Source organism: Zosterops lateralis (assembly GCF_965231275.1).
Source record: "Zosterops lateralis genome assembly, chromosome: 3".
NCBI classification, from domain to species: domain Eukaryota; kingdom Metazoa; phylum Chordata; class Aves; order Passeriformes; family Zosteropidae; genus Zosterops; species Zosterops lateralis.
The window spans coordinates 27,308,634-27,323,546 of NC_139764.1; the positions used below are offsets into that span (position 1 = coordinate 27,308,634).

A 14,913-nucleotide genomic window follows, 5' to 3' on the forward strand; every position below is an offset into this window, starting at 1 on the left:
CTTTTTCAGAGTCCTTTTATAATTTGTGGTTTTGCTGTGAAAGATGGGATTACTTTCTTCATATAGGTAGTTTCTGAGACCTATTTGATTAACTACTTTCTTCTATAAGACTGCATCCAATGTTCCTTTCTGTTCTATCACTGGTAGATAAAACAATCAAATCATTTTGGGTGTATAATAACTTTACAATTTACTTATTTTGTTACATAGTATGAGATAAAGGGGAATAAACTCACTAAATTTCTACACAGGATGACTTTATACACTGTCAGAGGGTAATGTCTTCTCACACTGCTCTGTGGTGCCAGTGGAGTGTAAGTATTATCACAAGTAAGGCAGCCTCCAAACGTATTGCCCCCCTGGAAATGTTCTGGCAATGTGCTAATTCATGGTTTTCTGAGATGTGCTTTAAACTGACTAGCATAAACACATGATTTCACTGGCAAGATGCAAGAATTAATATTCAAAGGCTAGATACTTCCAGTGTAATGATATCATCCAGAGCACAGTCTTAAAAAAAAAATTAATATACATATACATATGCACTGCCCATTGCTCAGTCTTAATTCTGCCTTTTCAGGGTATTCATTACTCAGTGATATTTAAAGACAAAAATGCAGTTATATATATATAAATAAAAGAAAACCTTATATAAAAATATATGTAAGTAAGAAAAAAATGCAAAGATTCTAAAAAGTATATATTTACTCATCACATTTAAGATCAGGAAATAGACACATCTGAGCTACATTTTGACACTTTAGCTCTATTTAAACTCAGATAGTTTATATAGAACACAATGAGTATAATTATGTTGAAACATTATGGACTAAACATAGAATTTAATGTTAATACTAAAAATATATGAAACTAATTACAGGTGAGACAGGGTTTTTGACTACAAGATCTGCTGTGAAAACACAGGTTATCAGGCTGACTAGAAGGAATTTGGGAAGAAAGAAATCAAGATTCACAACAAATCTTTACAGAAGCATACAATATTTAAATGACTGTTTCCTTGAGTATTCTCAGAAACGGCACTTGTCTGTCAGTCTTCTGTTTACATTTCCACAGAGAAAGGCTCAAATATTTGCCAATGACACTTTGGTGTTGTCTAGAAAAACAACATCTATATCTGAGGATGAAGAACGGCTTGTTGAGTAGGCTAAAAGGGTAAGTGTAAGCCTGGAAGGACATTTGCTTCTTGTCCTGCCCTGGACTCGAGATGATAGCTGCTCAGGAGAAAATGCTACTTTTCCACATCACAGATGAACACTGCCTGGGCCATTGCTTCTGCCACAGCCTGTAGAGCCACATTTAGAGGCTGAAAAAGTTCCATTTTCCATGCTTGGAGCTGAGCGTGCTCCCCATTCTGGGCAGAAATACACCACTGGTAAAATGGGTTATTAGACCAGAAGAATCTCTTTTGTGTGCTCCTCTGGCTCATAGCAAGTCCTTGTGATTGTGCAGTTCTTCCATGTTACTTTTCTTAGCTGGTCAGTTGATACTTGATGAGTACACTTTTATTAGGGGAACACTGCCAGAAGGCACTTGGTCCATCCGTGCTCAAAACCTGGGCCAGTGCTCCCAGTATGTATCTCATAGTAACTTTTATTAGAGATGTGTGTGACCTTTAGGAGCTTTCCAGAACCTTGAAAATTGACAAAATGAGCAAGAAATTTCTGTAGCTTATGTACCACAGGAATGGGCATCAGTATCCTTCTCATTTCTTTTCCAACATGGCCATATGCTTGATTTAAAGGCAGGTTTCTGAGTCTTCTGTTGGGCAGCTGGAGAACAGCTGCAGCTACTGTCAGCTTTAGTAAATGCAGCAGTAGCAAAAAATCCAGGAGGTAGTCTCACCATTTGCTGCTACTTTGCAAAATCAGTATCAGATACAGGAGCAATTTTCTGGACTGCAGTAAAAACAACTCAAACTTCCTGCAGTCAGATGTCAAGTAAGGATAATTTTAAGAAACACTTTGTCAGTAAGTGCTTTCTATCCCTGATAAAGCTCTTTATCTTTTTTTTTTTTTTTTATGGCATGCAGCATAGTGTACAACACTGGATAGGATCACCTTTAGACTAGTGCTTGTGTTGTGGCTGACTGCGGCTTGATAAAGTACAGAAGGAATGGAAAACAGCAAGGTGAAGAAAACAGGTTAGATATAGAAGTCAGCAGGACTTTGGTTTTGTATTTTACATAAAGAGGCCAAAAGTGTCTCATGGTGTTAACACAAGGCAGGTACAGAGTGCAGTGATGGTGATGATGTTAACAAGTGCAAACATTGTGTCTGAAGAACAGAAAATACTGAGAGAGAAAGTTTCCTGTGAGATTTGCAAAGATACAAAAAGCCAGACAGGAGAGAGTTGCCTGCTCTCAGTGAAAGTCTACAGAGAAAGCCATTGCATAAATTTATGGGAATAGCTGAGGGCATAGAGGAAGGAAGATCAGTGCAAAAACCGAGGAGATAAAAATCTGTGAGGTAGGTAGTGGAAAGACATGAGGGAAATCTTGGATGGGATAAGCATTTGAACATTCATTTTCTAAATTAGTTGAATAAACCATAACCAGTATTCTTATATGCCAGCATTTCAGATTTGAGTAGTCACACTGCACTATGCAAGAGTCAGCAACTGGCAAAGAAAACACGCACCTTGTCAGGTGTAAGAACAAACATCTGTTGTGACCCTCCTTAGAAGTATGAAGGAAAAAATTACTGACCTACACAAGTGTCTACATGTTTATGGACACATCTCCAAAATGAAATAACAAAGTGCTGTTGAAAGGCTGACATTTGATGTTCCTATAGTCTGACACGCTAGCTCGGGGCTAGTCTACGTACCCAGCCATATTTCACTCATCCTTTACATTAAAGTTCCTCTTATAAATGAGTTCAAAAGGATTAATGGATGGTTACTATGAGATATAGACATATTGAATGAATAGCAATGTGTATATAATTACAAACATACCCATGGAACGTTAGAGATGATTGAGCATGGTACCCAAATTAATGGATAGTTGTTTTATCAAGTTTCTGGAGTTTACTTTAATAGAGAGTATTGCTACATATCTGCATCTCAGTGACTAGTCCCTTATTAGGTGCTTATATGTACTTTGGTTTTTCATCTCTTTTGGGGTTGGCTGCTGCTTTTGACTTACAATAACTGGGATAAATTCCATCTCCCTGTTTCTGATGGATCACACAATGGGCCTGACCGAGGATCAGACTGAATGCAAGAACCTATCATTGGCCTTATTTAGAGGTAAATGTACAGCATCAGTTCTGTATGGTGCATAATAGCTCTTCTGTGAACTGGCCCAAAGCAAATTCTGGGCTCTAATGGTATTTGTGATCTGGCTGGAAATAAGGATGTCTCCTTGCTTTTAGATCTAGTTTAAAGTGCTGTTTTCAAGCGGCTGTGAAATGAACTCTGATAAGGACCTGCTTTGAGCTGGCAGTTTGCTCTGAGGCAAATTGTAACAGTCCAGGCAGAGATGAACAGACACATAATTTCCTCACAACTAAAAGAGAAGTATCTTAACCCAGAAAATAAAGAAATGTTGTAATTTTTTATGAAAACTATTCATTTCAGACAATATCAACTGAATCTTAGTTGGGTGAATGTCATTAAGCAGGTGTCATTAAGATGATGATATTTCACTGTAGTTTTGTTTGTTTTCTGATTGGAAATGAAGAAAGATTTATGTGCCTGACTTTTTCCACTTGAGATTCTTGGTGAAATGACTTCTTATTGAAGCTGGGAGGCAGTCACTATGGATTTTTTGAAAAGGAGTGACCATAAGAACTGAATCCCACTAGAGAAAGGATAATAATTGATTATTTCAAGGGAAGTTGCCTTAGAATGAGAAGTGTAAAATGAATTCTGAGACAGTAGTATAACCACTTATGCTCCTTCCTTGGGGTTTTAACTGGCTGATGCCTACACAGGGTGTGGAATTTTCCATGTATCTGAAACATTTCCTCTCTTCAGGAAACAGTGCACAACGTGTGGTTTAGTCCTTTATCCACAGGGGTGGATAAAGTGTGAGAAACAGGTGGAAGATGCAGTTTCAAGACTGCTTTCTTTGTACCTTGCTCAGCTAGGGATATGAATTCTAGGCTGCTCAGGTTCATCTTCCAATTTGGTGGTGTCTCCTTCTGCCAAGCTTAAGTCAGACTTGTGCCACTTTAGCTGAAGGTATCTTTCCATCAAGTCAGCTCCCACGTTGAAGACCAGAGCCAGCCAGGCCAAGCCAAAAACAATCCATATGGCAGCTAGGCTCCTGTACACAGGGATATAGTGCTTGTTGGGGTTTGTGCCTGAAAAATCCAGGAAAATTTGTATATTTATCTTGGCAGCTTTGGTCTGATAAACATACATACTCATACACCTTCTCCAGTCCTTGCAAAAGTGTGTGTATTAACAAGCTTGTGTGATCCATCAGCAGATAGATTTTTTTTTTTTCATAACAACTCTGAGGTAAAGCTTAGCACAGTTAGCATGAAATCCCTGAGGCTGAGGCTATATAATAAAAATACCCATATATAATATTAATCAGGGATGCTCAAAGTCAATGGTTCGTAGCCAACAACAGAGGAAAAGAATCTTGGAAATTAAATGCTGAAGCCATATTAATCATATTTTACTCAAGGGGCACACAGGGGATCTCAGATGATTTAGAAAGCTAGAATTTAGTGATGCAGTGATTGCTTTTTGGAGGGTGATATGACTTCAGTTCCTGGGATTCACAATCACTTGGATAATATGAGAAATGTAGACATTTTAATTAAGTGGTTATGAGACTCTTAATCCCTGGTTTGATATTTCCACAGCATGGACAATCAGTGTAGCTGATACAGTCATGAAACTCCACAGTGCCAGATTCAGCATGGGATTCTTTTTTATCTCCTTTTGGGACACAGTTATGACCTTCAGGAGAGGAGATGAAGTAAGAAACCCTAGTGGTTTTAACACATAAACACATAAACAAATGACACATAATCTGTTAAGATTATACATTTGTTCAAGTAAGTGTGTGTAAAAATAGCCCCTCGTGTTTCTACCATGATGTTCTCAACCTAGAGGTCTAAAGACTATGTAATGTCACTGGGATTGTTTTGTTTCAGAGGCATCCTGTGTGTGTCAGTAATCTTCTCCCCATTTTATGTACTTATTATTTAATATTTGATATGATTTGTTGTTGGGAATGGTAGGCACTTGCTAAAACAAATCAGTGTTAGGAGAGTGTGGTTTAAAGTCTTAATACTGAAAAAGGAATTTTATTTATATTCCATCTTTCACTCTTGGTAACGTTTGTACCAGCCTGGACACAGCCACTGTTGAATGAGTATTCAGTGGCATGTGTGAAATGAGTTGGGTAATTCTCAGGTTGGCTGTTACAAAAAAAATGCTCATATGCTACAATACATTAGCTCATTGTTACTGGTCTGGCTGAGCTCACTCTTGACCAGATCTACAGTGGAATGGATATCTATGCTCCCTGTATTTAGTTTCATACTAGAGTTATGAATTTCAACAAAGCTCAATCCAGTTCATGTCCTTTTTTACCTACTACATAGTCCCCAAAGCCAATGGTGCTCAGGGTGATGAAGGTGAAGTAAAAGCCTTCTCCGTAGCTCCAGCCTTCTACATAACTGAAGACTAATGGTGGAAACACCAGGAAAAGCAAGGTCCCAGTGGTCAGGAAGATGGCCACTGTCAGTGTTTGAACCACCTGAAAGAGAAGAGGAAGATGGCAGCTAAAGAGCATGGAGAAGTTGTCTTGTCAAAACTGCTGTCTCTGTTTTACTCTTGAATCAGAAATCCACTCCACCTGGGAGCAATGGCAAAAAAAAAAGAAGGATGACCCAATGCTTCCATGTACTGCAGGTTGAGCTCACTGTTTACCCTGCACATAGATATTGTACCTAACCATGAAAAAAAAAATCTTAAAATTAGGAAAAAAGGAGGATTTTAAAAAAGCTTTTTGCAATGAGTTTTCAAGAATGCTGTAGTCATATTTTCAGATTTACTATGACAGCCGTTGGAATGAAATACTCATTTTACCATTTCAATTCAAGTAGAGATGCTCTTGTAGTCAACTAGCTCTTCTCTGAGGAAAATCACCACGTAGTGCATAACTCACAAAAAAAAAAGATTGGCAAGAACAAATTAGGGTTCTTTTCACTATGACTGCTTCCAAAGATTTATAAAGTGCCTTGCAAGAGCTCAGCCAAAAATATGTTTGGATGAAACCTAAGTGAAGTCAGTTTGTCTGCTTTCATTTTTAACTCAGAAGTGCTCAGAGCAGAACTGGTTTGTGTTAGCACAGGGTAGATTTGTGCCTCTCAGGACAAACGTCTGCCTTCAGGGAGATAAGTTACTGTATATATGACTGTGGTAGATAGGTACAAAGAAGGGTCAGTGGATGGGTCCTGAAGGGATTTTAGGAGTTTAGGAATGATGATCAGGAACTCATGTGTTTCCAGGGAACATATTCTGGTGAACTTTTAACTAATGATGTGTGGGCTGATGCAAACTCATTACAGTTATTTAAAACTGCCCTCAAGGGCAATCAAACTGGAGTATGATTTTCTATTAATGAGCCTATTGTGACTGGATGAAAAGCCAAACCACTGTTTATAAAGTGGAAGGTCCAGATATCATGTTTTAATTTCTCTCTCTGAATTATCTCACAAAAAAAAAAAATGATGCTTTGAGCTTGAGAAACTTGGCTTGAGATGACTGAGTGACTTTGACAAGTCACTTCTGTATTATGTGTTGTGTCTCTCTAGCGGTGTAATAATACTTGCCTCATTTGCAGAGCAGTTTGAGAATTACTGATTGACATGTTTATAGTTGATATATAATTCAGTTGTTCTCATTTACTTCATTCCAGTACCTTTATTACAGCATTTAATTACATAATAAACTTTGCATTAAAATGTATACTGAAATGAACAATTTTACTTTTTAACCTGTCTTTTAAGAACTTTCTCATATAAACGTGTAATGTTGGGAACAATAAGTCAGGAATAACAAAGGAATAACTGATTGCAATTAATTCCCCACAGCATGACAAAATTCTCTTTGTACGGAGATAAACCAACTTCCTTGAATACACTTTTCAGAGCAAACAAGCAGATACAGCTCCAAAGCTTTGTCTCATCATAGGAGTTCTGTCAGAAATGAGGTGTCAACTCAGAAGTGAAAAGGCAAAGTAAAAGATCACATCACTGAGCTGCTATCAGAAAAATAGGAAAGATACAGCTAGACTACTATGAAAATCTCGATGTTAGAGCTTCATGTGTTTGGGGAGCAGGCAGAGGTTATGCAGCTAGAGAATTTCTTGTCTGTATAATCCAAGTCTGCATTTGACGGTACCTTTATAGCTTTCCCATCGTAGATAAAGAATGTAGTGACTCAAGAGATTTTACAAATGTAAAAGAAAAAACTTGTGCCAGAACGCTGAAATCTTTCAACATATCTCACATATCTAATCTCTCTTTTCCCTAACTGAAGGGGTCAATTTATTGAACCTTTTCTCAGAAGCGTGCACTAACTTTGTAATAAACAACCTTCTTGTATTTTCCATTATCAGTACTTTTCTTATTAAAAATGTCTGGATTAGTTCAACGACTCACCAATAAACTGTAAGTAAAGAGTATTCACATTTTAAGAAAAGAAAAGGAAGGAAGAGCTAAGTTGCTGGCACAAACAGGAAAGCTAATTCCAGCCAGATTATTAGGCCAATAAAAATAAGTTGCCTTTGCATGGTGTAGAGCTAGACTCTGGATAGATGCTGGCACAGGCTGGAGAATAAGGGCTTGATTTGGCAATGTGTGTACATGCACGTATTCTGCCAAGGTCACCAGGTCTATGGTTTTGCTGAGTAAAGGTTTAAAAAGGCAAATCTAGGGCCCCTCAAGCAAAAGCTTATAGTTTTAACACTATCGTAGGTAAATTGAGAGTATCAAGTTTCTGATAGAGAGGGCCACGTAACTGCTGTTTTTCACACACGGAAACCTAAGCTAGCAGCAGCAGCTATCTGAGAAGAGAACTTTAACTAGTTTTAAAATAGTGAAAACAAATGGTAAATAGGCACTGTACCTGGGCACGCCCTGGCTTTTGCACCCATCTTTCCAGGGTAAGCAGATGAGCATTGAGAGCTTTCCCCAGCTGATTAAGGAAGGCCAGGTTGAGGGGCACTCCAAATAAGGCATAAAACACACAGAAGATCTGCCCTGCCACTGTGCTGGGGGACAGGTTACCATAACCTGGAAAAAAAGAAGAAAACAGCTACATGAAAAGGCTCTACGGTCAAGCTGCATGTGTCATGGAGTGTTTGTAAGCTTGGAAGCTCAACTACATTAAGCTTCAGGAACCTGTGGATCTATGATTTTCTGCAGTTAAATCTGTCTGCAAATTGCCATTGCTTATGATGAAGCCTTTTGTGTTCACTAGTACTAGCTGAAAGTTAAACATGAAAAATATTACTCTTCCAGGTACTGTTGTAACTTTCTATAGGCCTCTGATTTTGTTGTGAGTGTGACTCAGAGCTTCAAAACAACCTAAAGATGTGCTGTCCATGTACAAAATGATCTTGCATGTACCAAGTAGGCACTCAGCTTTTTTGAGGGTATAAAATACTGTATATGGAAAAATAACAGGCATAACTGGAAACCAATAGACAACCAGAACCCACAGTAGTTGATTGTCTTGCAGGTGTATTCTGTCCACTAATTACACATTTCTGGGGGCTTTACAGGACAGCTGGAGGAAACACCAGTTTTTAAGGAAAGAGAGTACCTCACCTATAGTGGTGACAACAGTTCCTGCAAAAAAAAAGGAGTTGCCGAAGTCCCAGTTACTGGGATTTGTAGAGTTTCCTTCTGGGTTGACCCCCTTTTCCCATGCTTCCATGAGGACCTGAAGTGGAAAAGGTCAAAGGAGCAAAGATGAGGAAGAATGCCAGAAACAGAGATAAGTAAATACTTTTTCCATCTTGAGCAAGCAAAGTGATAAACAGGGTAGATAACAAGCTAGAGTTGGACTGAAAAGAACTTCTGCTGACATGGCAGAACTTGGAAATAGAGCTGGCCAGGAACTTGAACTCTTGCTATAGGAGAACAGGTCACTGAAGTATGATAGGTTCCCCAGCTGGATGAAATCTAAGAGGAAGTGTGTAGAGGATTCCTCAATGTGATAAAACTCAGAAAAAAATTAAAGTTGTGCCATAAAAAATAAAGTAGTTGCTCTTCTCTCCTTCTGTAATCCTGTAATCTCATTCAAGTTTTTAATTTTGGCGTGTGTAAATGTGTAATTATGTCTGTGGGCAGGGGGATGGGGAACATGCTCATTTCTGTTTTCTCCATGTAGTACTAGTAGGGATGAATTACTACTTTTGGATATGACTTCCATATAATTTTCAGTGAATATTAGGCTTCTCCTAGTCTGAAAGATTAAGTAATAGAATATTCTCTGCTATTCCAGATAGCTCTTAACAGATGAAAACTACTGTTGCCAAAAAATTACTGTTCCTGCATCAAATATCCTGCCGACTGCCTTAATGAAGATTGTGTTCCTTTGCTGTCACCAAGGATTTCTCCGTGGGAGGTTGGTTTCCCTCTGCTCAGTGGGTGGGGTTTTAAGAATCCCCTTGTTTGTCACATACCTTACAAAGGCTAAGTCACAGCCTTTGTAATTTTGCAAAATGCCTGAAGGAATTACTTGTTCATTCTTTTAAAGAATTTGTATGATGTAAGACATGATCACGAGTCAATAGCAACCCCAGCTTTAGCTGGTTCCAGGAGTATGAGACCCACAAAGATACTCTTTCTTGATTCAAATGTTAGCCACTCCCAGAAAGATTGCTTTTTTAGTGAACATAACTACTACAAGGTATCTGATTTTGGACAGGTTCTGCAATATTAGCTGATCTGTACTGGTGGACTAAGTATCCTATGTATAGTAGCTGATTTGATTCCTTCAGTAAAAAATCCTACAGCATTGGTCAAATTTATCAGAGGGCTGCTGGACATCATCATGTGTGATGTCATGACATCATGATGTCATGGTGTCAGTGTCAGCAGAACTTATTTTCAATATGACAAAGAACTTTGCATTATCCATTAAAAGCCTTTTCTTAGAATGAGAAGAATTCAACATGCCAGATTTTCTAGGGTCACTTATTAAGTTTACTGCTTAAAAGAAACATACAGAAGCTACTGAGGTATGAGGATTTTGAAATAATCACGTTTAATTTATTCCTGTAAGGAACATTTGACAGTTCTGTGCATTTCAATGCACAAGAGATCACTGGAGTTCCACTCACATCATGAGAGCCAACACAGAAGAATAAGGCAACTTTGAATGTTGGACCTTTCAGACACAGTTTGACAATGCCAGATTTCTTGGTATAATCAATGCTGTTAAGTACAAGCCCATGAAAGAACCCCATGAATGAAATGGCATTCTGGTGCCCAAAAAACAGGTTCCTGTAGAACAGTTATAATGGCTCCTGGCTCCTTTCATCTACAGCTCAGGTAAGGGTTATGACAGCTGCTGAATGGTTGGTGAACATTAGCTGTTGCCTTTGGGAGAGTAGTTGTCAGTATGTCAATGTGCTGTAATTTACAGTAAGAAGATGAAACCTACACTAAGCTATAGTAGGATGTGGAGAGAATAAAAACTGCCTGCTGTTTCTGCTCCTGTCTCCCTGCCAATGCACGCTGCAGCTGTGGTCATAGACAAGGATTTGGCTCTTTTGGTCTGTGTTTATATCATGTCCTTTGAGACTGAAAAATTATGGATATGATCAAAACACAGACTCCTTACTCAATGCATCTGCTTCTCAGTTATGCTGTGAGACTTAATTTCCTGACCAAAGTTTGCCTACCAGAGATGCGTTAGATAAAAGAGTTTGGATCTGCACTTTCCCAAAGCTCCAGGCTGCTCATGTTAGGAGCTGCAGCTCAGAGCTAGGTAGTTTTAGCTACCTAGCTAGGTAGAGCTAGGTAGTCTCTCAGCTAGGTAGTTTTAGCTATGCAGAACCAATGCCGTTCATTTACATGGAATTACAAGAATTTGTTTCATGCATAATGGAGTCAAAAGTTAATGAATTATAAGTGGTAACTCATTATAAGTGACAATAGATATGCAAAAACAACAACAACAACAACAACAACAAAACCCTGTGTTGAATCTCACATAGCAGGATTTAGGTTTAAAGAATGAGCATTAAGACATCTTACACTTATTAGCTGAACAGACTGAGTCCAGGGGCTGTGTCTCACTGCAGACTAAGTACTGTGACTTTTCAGATTGGAACTAGTGACATGATGAACAGGTTTCCTTAACCATATAGTTAAAACATGCAGAGACATAACTGCTTCTCTGCATTAGAGATTTAATATGGGAAGACTAGTGTTTGCTAATATTAATAAGAGACAAATTTGTTAACATGTCTTGTAAGCAACATATGGGCCAGAGACTACCTGCACTTTATATATATATATATATACACACATATATATATATACACACACTTTGAGGACTACCAAGTCTCAATACTTTGAAACTTGGTGCATTGTAGATGATTTGGTGCCCTCAGCCGGCTTCATCTGGAACAGCTTACAAGTGAAATTCTGTTTAATTCAGCAGAGATACAGTAGCAAAATGCGATTTTCTGAGTGACATGGCAGTGAATCTAAGAAAACTCCACTGGAGTCAGAGAGAGAAGAATCTGGACATGTGTGACCTCCCCTAAGGTTTTGAGGGTAGTGGAGATTTGAATAAACCTTACAATCACATAAAGTATCACAGCTAGGTTTAGAATGAGAATCAGAATTTTCACCTCTGCAATCACTATCAGAGAGATAAGGGAGGGACAGATAATATCACCAAGTCATGAAGGTGAAAAAATAGACGTGTTTTTAGGCATTTAAGTTCTTGAAAGCTATAGTCATTTTATGGCCAATGCCCAATGTTCCACAAGTAATATATCACAGTATTAGTAATAGGAACATCAGCTTTTAGACATAGAGGTTCAGGCACATTTTCTTACACTTTCTGATCTGAGCTTCACTGTTTGCTTAAATCCATATACAAAGTCTGGGATTTTTGTTGTTCAAAATCATATACCTTCATGGAAGTCCTCTGACCTGGGCAGTACACATTGTTTTGAGTTTTTATCAGTGTTAATTACATGGTAGAGAGAGTTCAAACTGTTAAGGCACCCAGCTCTGCAACTAGGTATGTTTTGAGCACAAAGAAACTCAAGGATTCAAAGTTCAAAAATTTCTCTCCAGTTCTTGCAGTACTATTAGGAGAATATATCTATAATACCAGGAAAGGTATCTCCAGCCAGTTTTGAGGAAAAGTTTAAAATGTAATTGAAGTTGTCATTAATTGACAACCCGTATTGAACAAAAGCCCTTTATCTCTTATAAGCGATAGATAACACAGTTTGTGATGGTTGACTTTATCTTTTCTTTATGCTGGAAGTGCAGGACCACCTTCAAAGGTAGTGGACAATTTCTAGTACAAAAGAGAAGAGTTTGCCAGGTTTGGACTGGAGAACCTTGGAAGGGCAACTTACTTCTTTAGGTTTGATTCTTGTTTTTTGTTCTCATGTATAATTCTGGGGAATAATTAATAGGGAGATGAAAACCATGAAGCTGAAATTATTGCAATGCAGCACAAGTGCATCACTAGATGCACTTAAATTTTGGGAGTTTGTAACTGTGGAAATAAAGTACTTCCATAGACAAAGATAAAGAAGTATATGAATGGGCTCGAGTTATTTATAAAGTTAGATATTTAATATCATGGACAGCTGATCAGTTTATATCATGCTTGGATACTTGGCCCCAATAGTATAATTTCTTCTAATGAAAATAATGCTTGAACAAAATAATGGAAACCTTCTCCTCTTACCTGTACAAACTGCTCCAGGGCTTGTCTGTCCAAGCATGTGTAATTCTGCAGGAATTTGAGCTTTTCCAGCTGGAACTGGTCCCGAAAATGTGTTTCTGCCTGCTTCTCCAGCAGCTGGAACACCATAGCACCCAGGAGGAGGTAAAAGAGGTACCCCAGTACCAAAAGTGAAGTCCAGCTGATCTGCCGGCTGTGCATAGTGAAGAGGGGCATGCTGCTGATCTGCCCTTGCCAGCCCCTGCTGAATACTTTATACGTTACTGTTCCAAGATGTGACCTACCCAAAACACCCAGGAATCACACACCCATGTTTCCAGCTACTGCCATGGAGAGTTTTTCAATAAAACATCAGGGTATCAGGGCTTACATAATGAGACTAACAGAGAAATTTTATGCCTCCACATCTGTTCTCTATCCAAAATAAAGGGTGAACATTTATAGCTAAAAAGAGTGTGGATCATAGAGTTTTTCTTCTATTAGCTTTTATCCAAAGATCGCAATCAAATGAATAAAGCCCTCTGAGGGTGGTATTGGTTTCCAGTCTGGGAAGCTGAACCAAATCTGAGGCTATATGACTTACCCCAGGTCATATGAACATAGAGCCACAGATAGACTCTTAAAGTCTTTACAAGTAAAGCCTTACTCTAAACACTAAGCTTCTGTACAACAAAATGCTCTAAACTCTCTAATCACAGTAGACTCCCCAGAAAAAAGAAGAGTATGGAGCTGAATAAATGGAAAAGTCAATAGCTGCTGTCTGTACCATGCAAACACTGCTGCCACCAGTAAAACCAGCATGGTGAAGCTTATAACCATCCTCAATTCAACCTGGTCACACAACAGAATCTCTTTCTTTTCTAGCCCTAAAAAGATCACTCCCCTCACTCACTGCCTACTGCTCCTGAATCCTGTCAGATGACTCCACCCTTTAGTCCATAGAGCTGGAGAATAAACTACTCATGCCTACTGCTTTCAGTCTCTGTATTGCCTTTTTAATACAAATACTTAAGGGGGCAGGAGGGCTTAAGGTTAATTATTAGCTAAAAAAGTATCAGTTTCACTCATAGGAGCCTTAATAATTATCATGCACTGGAAATGAGCTGGGCTTGCGTTTTTTTCTGTAGGAAGAGCTTTATGGCAAGTGTCATCTGTGTCACACTGCTTCTGAAAGAAAACAAACACACACACATACACACACACGATGATGGCCAGGTGGCTAGGGCTGCAATTTTGTTATTATACTCCCTTATGGTTAAAATATTCTGGATATAGGTATCCCTACTTTGCTTAGCATTCATATGGTTTTACACCTGTCTTCCAATGAGAGGTAGTGCTCACAGAAAAAGACTGAAAAAATTATTTGATTCATATCTGTACGTGGGAAAGTTCCTGGACTTGCCATTTGTACTGTGTTCATAACCTGGGGCCAACCATCATCCACAGGAGGATGACTCACTGTCAGCAGAAGGCCACCTGCCACTCTGAAAAGTGAAAACTATTGTGTGTAATTCTCAGGAGACCACCCTGGACTTTGTCTGGGACTGCTCTGTCAGTGTGAGTAGGGGAACAGAAAGATTTCAATAGGGATGTGCAATGTGCAAGGATTCAGAGCCTTGGTGGTCTGGTGTTTTTTTTCAGCTGAAAAAGCAAACCAGTTGGGAGATGGAAGTTTAAGTAAATCCTTGAACTCTTCTCAAAGTAAGAGTAGATCTGACTTTTATCTCAGTTTGCACATACTAAATTCTGCTAAAGCTTACCAATTTATATGGTATTTGTGTTGACTTTTACAGAAAATTAAAATGCAAAAAAAAGGTACAACTTTAATATTTTAATTGATTGCATATTAGTTGTTAATTTGACAAACATATCTTCTGTAGGTTTGGACACAACGATTCACCATGTACCTCTGTATAATTATGAATTTGACAAAGGATTAAGAATCAGCATGTATACAAAGAAATACACATC

At 38.5% G+C, this 14,913-nt stretch overlaps 1 protein-coding gene across 1 annotated transcript; it reads right to left on the reverse strand.

Annotated features, from left to right (window-relative positions):
- Window positions 1-4,104: 4,104 nt before the first annotated feature.
- Window positions 4,105-13,158, reverse strand: LOC310907402 (potassium channel, subfamily K, member 16-like; the record flags this gene model as incomplete). The annotated part of the gene is made up of 5 exons (XM_083857622.1): window positions 4,105-4,328; window positions 5,578-5,743; window positions 8,119-8,285; window positions 8,823-8,937; window positions 12,946-13,158. 5 exons carry the CDS (start codon window positions 13,156-13,158, stop codon window positions 4,105-4,107), a joined length of 885 nt encoding a protein of 294 aa, XP_083713748.1.
- Window positions 13,159-14,913: the final 1,755 nt, after the last annotated feature.